This window comes from Carassius gibelio, chromosome B6, assembly GCF_023724105.1.
Source record: "Carassius gibelio isolate Cgi1373 ecotype wild population from Czech Republic chromosome B6, carGib1.2-hapl.c, whole genome shotgun sequence".
Lineage (NCBI taxonomy): Eukaryota > Metazoa > Chordata > Actinopteri > Cypriniformes > Cyprinidae > Carassius > Carassius gibelio.
Window position 1 is genome coordinate 17,314,356 of NC_068401.1, and position 7,868 is coordinate 17,322,223.

The window sequence follows — 7,868 nt, forward strand, 5'->3', positions numbered from 1 at the left end:
ATAATGTTAGTGCTGAAATCCACCAAAATAATAGAATTTGAAGGCATGCGTAAGAGCGCATGCGCACTGGCCACCAGTCGAACGCCATCATGTCGCCCATCTGAGATCGAATCAAACAAGCGCGAGGATTTGCCGTGCGTCGTTTGAAGTAAGAGAGCGACATTACAAATGTGTCATTTCGTAATGTTTTGGCATAAATTCGTCTTTTCAACGAAGCTAGAATTTGTGCCAAGTTGAACACTGCCAAAAATCAGCAAGATGACCAATGCATACGAGCGAACCTTGTCATGTTCTGTTTTATTGTCATGCAGTGATTTTATATTTATTTGTTAAATAAATACATTTGTTCATCGCTTGTCTGTGATGGTATCCTTCTCCTGATTACCTTATATATATATTTTTTTTCTAATTCTGAGCACCATGGATTCAGCTTGGACGCCTCTTGATGTTGTAACTCAGACTATGTTTCAAAAAGCATTAGACGGTAGGGAAACGAAACCTGACTTCTTTTTTATAATTAATTAAAATGCATTTTGAAGTAATATGCCATTAACTTAGGTCTGCAGGCTAAGCACTTAAAAATAACAAATCATTTGTTTTACACCACTTCTTCACAGATCCCAAGTCAGTTGATTTGGAGAAGCTGTCTAACGCAGTTGTAGACCAGTCATTGAAAGACATCTCATTCTGCAAAGATGCTGGCCGCATGTGTTATGCTGTAGTTCAGGTCAGTCTTATGACTTAGTCAAAACATAAAGATGTTTTCATGGACCTACATCTTTGTTGTTGTTACTGCTGCTCTCTACAAAAATACACAGTATGAAATTAACCTCTGTTGAAACTTTTTTATATATAATTTTATTACATGGTGAATAATATCTTGCTCTAAACAGGCAGAAGCTCAGAAAGCTGCAACCACTGTATTCAGGCGAAATCTGTTGACACGTCTACAGCAAGAGTTCACTGCCAGAGAGGAGACTCGAAACTGCTTGGTGCAGAAGTGGGTCTGTTTGGTCACATTTATCTGCAGCATATTTGATTACATCAAGGTAAAAGATCTCCCTCGCTTGTAGTATTTTGAATTATTTTATTTATATAAATTTTCCTCCACAAGACTTGCTTTCGACTTGCTTATATGATGTTTTATTTTTAGGTGAACAATGTTCCTCTTGTGGCCCTTGTGGATCCAGTATATGACTGCCTCTATAGGTTGGCTCAGCCAGATGCCTTGATGAACGAGGAAGAGGTAAGATGTATTTCAGCACCAATAACTGGAGGTAAATTTCACTTTGGGAATAATTTTTTTAGCGTCTGCTGCCAGGGGTGAATTAAAGCATGGGCATCAAGGGCCTGAAGCCCAGGGTCCTACACTGTAAAGGGTGCCCACTGGCTGCAGGGAAATTATCATTTTTTAATTATTTATATATATCAGAGTTTGCAGCAGTGACAACAGCATTCTGTAAACAAAATCAAACTTTCATTTTCACATATGCATTTAGCAGACACTTTTATCTAAAGCGATTTACAGCGCATGCAGGCTATACATTTATTTTACAAGTATGTGTGCTCCCTGGGAATTGAACCCACAACCTTTTGCGCTGCTAACACAATGCTCTACCACTGAGCCACAGGAACCTTTTTCAGTGACGCCCTGGTTTTAGTAGACTATATAGTGAAGTGAAACAGCAGCAGCCCTACGCTTCCTCCATTGACTTGGCAGTCCACTAGCTTCTTGCTGTCGCTACGGCAAATATCAGCTGCTTTGTTTAAAAAAAAAAACATACAATCACTAGACTAGTGATCATCAAATAATTTTAACAGTTTATTTTGCAGACTTGATTTTCTTTTTTCACAAAATCTCTTGCTCTCTAGAAACCATGTCAGTTTTGGTTGAAAACATCAAGTGGTAGCATTATAAACACTATATTAATATCACCATATGAAGTTAAATTAATGACAGAAAAATTATGAATGTTGGAATAAATATATAAGAGGAATATAACAGCTTGACAGTAAACTGTTTTTGCAGTGTTGTCTTAATGTCTGTTAAAGGAAGACTAAACAAAAAAAACTTTTAGTAAAACGCACACACATACAGCCACTTTCCCCAAAATTGTTTAATCATTTAATTATGACAGGGACACTGCAATGCATCATGTTCTAATCTAGATCATGTTTGTAGTGTGTTCCAGGGGATTAACGTGTACAATATGTATATATTTCAGACCTAGTGAAGTAATAGTAAATAATAATATAGAAAGTAATTTTAAATGTATAAGGTTGCATAAGCTCATTACTTAGTGTCATATCCATATAAATCGTTATTATGGTTTCTCTGGCTAGGACCTGCAGTTCCTAAAAGGATTTAATTTACTACTAGACTATAAACAGTTAAAGTTAGCAAGTGCAACAGCGCTATGTCCCACTTCAAAACACATAATATTTGTACACTTTTGTGAATAATTACCTGCCGTGGTCTATGGGAAAACTTGCCCAACTTTGCATTCTTTCATTCCACTTTGACCTCTCTTTCGTCATTATTAGCAGCATTTTGACCTCAGAGTACACTGGTTCAATTTGTCTCTCTACGCAAAAATCTAGTGACGCCCCGGTCCACATGCAGTATTCAAAACAAGCAACAGAAAAAGATGAAGAGTTCAGTGCAAAATAATTTCTGCATTTTATTTCTCTTCTAGTAGCCTATAGTTTATAGTTTAAGTTCAAAGCAGCCGACGCTCGCCCCGTTAGAAGCTCTGACAGAAAGGCTGCATGTGAGGCTGACAGACACATGCTGTTTAATGTGTTTGAGATGTGCTGTTTTACTTAAACGGTTTGTTCATCAAAAAAATCTAAATTATGTCATGAATAACTGTCGTTCCAAACCCGTGAGACCTCCTTTCATCTTCGGAACACAATTTATGATATTTAAGATTTAGTCCGAGAGCTCTCAGACTCTCCATTGAAGCTGTGTGTACGGTATACTGTCCATGTCCAGAAAGGTAAGAAAAACATCATCAAAGTAGTCCATGTGACATCAGAGGGACAGTTAGAATTTTTTGAAGCATCGAAAATACATTTTGGTCCAAAAATAGCAAAAACTATAGCAACAAAATCTTTCAAAATCGTTCATTATCTGGCTCATCTCGGTGTTCTTCTTCAGTTCTCTCTTCACAGCAGTTCAGTCAGTGTACTGATTGAGTAAATGTAATTTAACTCCAGAATATTGGTTTGTTTGAACTCAGAGGGAGTGTCAGCCACATTAAAAAAGTTAACAGCTTAAGTCATTTGTGTCTGTCACAACAGATACGGAAGAGAAGACAATGATGAATAAAGTCGTAGTTTTTGCTATTTTTGGACCAAAATGTATTTTCGATGCTTCAAAAAATTCTAACTGACCCTCTGAAGCTTTGAATATTTGATGTTGATTACTACCGAAGCTTCAAAGCTCAAAAAATGGTATTCAGACGTGCCCTAACTTCAAGCCATTTAAGGTGTATTTGACTTTTTTTTTTTTCAGACGAATCCAGTCAGAGTTATATAAAAAATTTTCTTTGATCTTTCAAGCTGTTTAATGGTACTCAATTAAGGGATATTCCACCCTTAAATTTAAATTTTTGTCATTAATCACTTACCCCCATATCGTTCCAAACCCGTAAAAGCTCCGTTCATCTTCAGGAACACAATTTTAGATATTTTGGATGAAAACCTGAAAGCTTGAGACTGTCCCATAGACTGCCAAGTAAATAACAGTGTCTAGGTCCATAAAAAGTGTGAATTCAATAATTTTTTTGTCAAAGGTCTCATCTGTGTCATTCCATGTCACCGTGCTGCATATGCTATTTTGTGTCTTCCGTGCCACGAGGATGTGCTGTTTCTACATGTATTTAGCTTTGATTTGAAATAAAACACGGCATCCTTAAAGTGCATACGCAGCATGGTGATAGTTGTGAATGTTTGACAGTGTGCATTCCTCATAGATGGACGCAGCTGTGATTTAGGTAAAAAAAAAAAAACTAAATAACTAATATCAAACGATCTGTGCGAAGAGACAAAGATACTGTGACCACATAATTAAAACAGTTACACATTTTTGTTGCAACATTACAGTCGGATCCAATATAAACCCCTTTCATACTGCACGTTGGACCCGGAAAATTGCCGGAACATTGCCAGGTAGTCTTCTGTGTGAAAGCAAACATGTCCCGGGATTGATCCCGGGTCGGGGACCTAGTAACATTGCCAGGTTCAGTCCTGGAACGAGCACTGTGTGAACAAAAGCCAGAACTAATGCCATAAAGGGTGTGTCGTAGTGATGACGCACATTATCACGCAACTTTTTTACTAGGTGTTTTGAAGGCAGATCAACGTTCGCGACAAAAAGAAAATTGTAAACTATAATGAAGCAGAGATCAGTTAGTTCCTCACTTTCCGCACTGAGGTCATTTGCTAACTTAAGTGAAAGTTAACATGCCTAGCGTTTACAGCTCGTACATTACATGTCACAACCTGATGTCACATGTCTTTACGGGACCTTTACGGTTGTGTGAACGCATGCACATATCCCCCAGGTAATCACTGGCAGTGTGAAAGTGCCAAATCCAGTGACCCAGGAATAATTGCCGGGACACCCCTGTATTTTCCGGAATCGCAGTGTGAAAGGGGCTTATATAGTCAGCACAGCATGTCTTTTAGGCACTGTCCCAAATGGCACACTTCATGTGCACTTTCAGCCTTGAGTAATTACAATGGCCGCTGTGTGCGCATGTCAGTTAAGTACACGAGACCGTAGGGTGTCCCATTTGTCATTTTTACGATTCAGAAGTGTGTTCGCGAGTACCCCCTTTGCAGCCACTATACCTGTGAGCTACGCAGCCGAATTCTACCCGGCAGTTTTGAAAACTCCACGTCTAATTGTGTTTCATTTGTAAATTAATCTAGAGTAAAATTAAGTTAACAAAGGACCAAGTTCTTATTGACGCGGTCTGGATCTTCATTAAAAATAAAGTTCTTTCACTCTTTTCTAACGTGGGGATCAGAAGGAAGGCTATGAAAATATTTTTTTTTTTACGGAGGCGGTGTTTATCCACACTATTAGATCATAAAGTAGAACATTCCGAAAGCTCTCATTTTGGCGGACTGCCTTCAATTTAAGCTGGTTTTAATTTTGAGTTCTGAAACTTGACAAAAAGTTATTATTGTCTTGTTGTACTTTAACATCTTTGTTTTGTACTGACATTTATAAATTGACAATAAATAACACTAATCAATAACAAATTAGAAACATTATTATTAATTAATGAACAATTACTCGTTGACATCCATATGTCTGGATTGTCAATTGTAGCACCTACTCAGACAGTTAATGATTTTGGATGCAGTATACAGTAACAAAATTTTAACAAATTCCAGTATTTTGCATTCATGAGAACAACTAAATATAAGAATTTCCTTTGTGTTTCTAACAGGTGGACTGCCTGGTGGTACAGCTCCATCGTGTTGGCGAGCAGCTGGAGCATACAAACTCCCAGCGCATGAATCAGCTTTTTAACTTGCTCCGGGATGGTTTTCTCCTTCAGGAAGACCTTAGCTCCATGACAAGACTCTTGCTCCTGGAGATCTTGGAGTTCAGGGCCAGTGGCTGGACCCTCACTGAAACTGCACACAAGTACTACTATAGTGAAGTCGATGACTGAGGTGAACTGAGAAAAGAATGATGTTCCTTGTTAGCATTAAGATTTCAAGCATACAGTGTTTGCAGCAGATCTAAAGAGTACTTCATGGGAGAAAGAAGTGGAAACCCCATGTAATTGTACCACAGAGAATTATGGAAGAGCTTGTGTTCATGCATTTGCATGTGTTGTGTGCAGCATTTGAGTTTAGCACAGAATGTTCAGTTTTGGTGTTCTCTTGTGAAGCATCATGAATCTGCACTGGATATTGACTTGATGCAATAATGAAAGCAATCACTACTAGCCCTAAAACTGTGAGCCACCGGCAGTATTTTTGAATACTGATTTGATACAATGTACACTCTCTTTTTTACATTTTTGCAGTGAAAGGTTATTGCAACTTTAGAGGAAGATTGTCTCACCTTCACTTGTGTTGTTAATATGAAAGGATACTTTGTTAAAGTTTCTTAATTTTGTATTAATTTATTAGGAAGCATATATTGTTAAAAATTCTGTATGGGCCAATATGTGTGAAAACATGTTCAGTTTTGCTGGCTGCTGTACAGTTATCCTTCCAAATTTGAGAGCATTTACATTGTCTTGTTTATATTTCTATTTTGAATGCAATAAATAGAAAGAAGTTTAGCTCTGTTTCTCTATGCAATCTATGTGGAACACATGAAACACTTGAGAAACATTGTTCTGGAACATTTTGATGGTAGAAATGTGTAAAAATCATGGACAATAGGTGATCAAATGTGAAAGTGTCATCATGTGGGTTTAACACATTTACACCATTAAAATGTTACAAAACCACAAGCTTCATGTGGTTCACATATTTTATATGTGATGCTGTTTCTATGTGTATCTAGAGCGCAGTCTCGGGAGTACCCCCCGGCCTGCGAGGGGCGATGGGGGTATGTGGCGAGTGGGGCGGGGCCGAGAGGCGTGGGAACGAGGAGTGAGGCCAGGTGTAGTGATTGGAGATGAGCTACACCTGAGCCCCACCGCTAGTATCGAGTCCCACGTAGGAGATGGAAGAATATAAAACTGGAGCGACGACCGTGAAGGACGAGAGAGGACCAGGCCTGGGACATTATTTTAGGTTTTGGCTTTTATTTGTGCGCGTCAGTCGCCGTGAGGGGCTGACGCGCCATTTTGTGTTTATTTCTGATTATTAAAATGAGTTTTGATTGTGCGCCGGTTCCCGCCTCCTTCTTCCCGATGAATATGGAGATTTGTTTGTTACAAATACATAGGCCTACTTATAGTAAAGAAAATAAACGTCAGTACAAACAAAACGTACATACTTACAATGAACAATACATACAAACAATAAATAGTAATAACGGTAAACAATACATATTTACAATACAGACATACGTCATCTTCATTCCATGCTGGTTCCATATGTTAGTTTACCATATATGTCTTCCTTTTTTTTGGTTCTAAATAAAATAAAATACCTATATATTCCTATTATTAGGTTTGGCGTGAACACTACCCCCTGCATTTCTATACAAATGACATGGCAGTCATCATTGGTTTTGGCCCACTCTGTGTGAGCCTGCAACTGGGTGTACGCTTTTTCGGGCTTTCAAGTGGTGAAGCTCACTCTCGGCTGTGATCTTCAACCTTTCTCCATCTGTTGTAGCAGCTACTAATTTTGAGAACAGGGCGGAGCATGTTTAAATCAGGGCTCAGGTACTCCCACTCCACATCTCCCTTCATCCGTGAGTAGTGGTTTGGTTGGCGTGGGAAGCTTAGGATGTGCTCTCTTATCCCCTCTCTCACTGGAGGATGAATGCTATGAGGCCTAAAAAATAAACAACTCATGAACAAGGGAAATATAATAAACTATGCTGGTCTGTTTTGCACAATTGCATTGTTTCTGTGACAATAAAATTTAATATAATTATAAACTTTTCTCTAAACTATAGGATTTTGTTTTTCACAAACAATCATTAAAGGGATACTTCAGGGTTTAGCATTAAGCTTTGTATTAGTAGAAAACCAGTAGTATTTTCGAATTACCATACTTTCCTCCCTCATATCCCCGTGAGATGAGAGATTTATGTATTTTTTGTCTGAAAAAAATCCTCAGATGACGCAAAAATCGTCATTGTTTACATGCACACCTTTTGTTTCAATCTGAATTCATTCTGATTGGTGAATCTGAATGTAGTGTTTACATGAACG

At 38.2% G+C, this 7,868-nt stretch overlaps 1 protein-coding gene across 2 annotated transcripts; it reads left to right on the forward strand.

The window, feature by feature from the left end:
• The first annotated feature begins 50 nt into the window (after nucleotides 1–50).
• On the forward strand, nucleotides 51–6,867 carry LOC127959295 (MIF4G domain-containing protein A). Of its 2 annotated transcripts, XM_052558374.1 has the most exons (6): nucleotides 51–148; nucleotides 417–484; nucleotides 618–727; nucleotides 894–1,049; nucleotides 1,154–1,246; nucleotides 5,466–6,867. In XM_052558374.1, the coding sequence occupies exons 2-6, from the start codon at nucleotides 421–423 to the stop codon at nucleotides 5,691–5,693; spliced, it is 651 nt and encodes a 216-aa protein (XP_052414334.1). In that variant the 5' UTR covers nucleotides 51–148; nucleotides 417–420; the 3' UTR covers nucleotides 5,694–6,867. The 2 variants fall into 2 exon arrangements, with proteins under 2 accessions (XP_052414334.1, XP_052414335.1); XM_052558375.1 differs by having other exon boundaries at nucleotides 73–484.
• Nucleotides 6,868–7,868: the final 1,001 nt, after the last annotated feature.

What these genes read in the sequence shown, in the direction of transcription:
- LOC127959295 (XM_052558374.1), top strand. Translation starts at nt 421, where the DNA reads ATGGATTCAGCTTGGACGCCTCTTGATGTTGTAACTCAGACTATGTTT. An exon ending in GTTTCAAAAAGCATTAGACG is followed by an intron (nt 485 to 617) that starts GTAGGGAAACGA and finishes ACTTCTTCACAG; the next exon opens with ATCCCAAGTCAGTTGATTTG. An exon ending in TGTGTTATGCTGTAGTTCAG is followed by an intron (nt 728 to 893) that starts GTCAGTCTTATG and finishes TGCTCTAAACAG; the next exon opens with GCAGAAGCTCAGAAAGCTGC.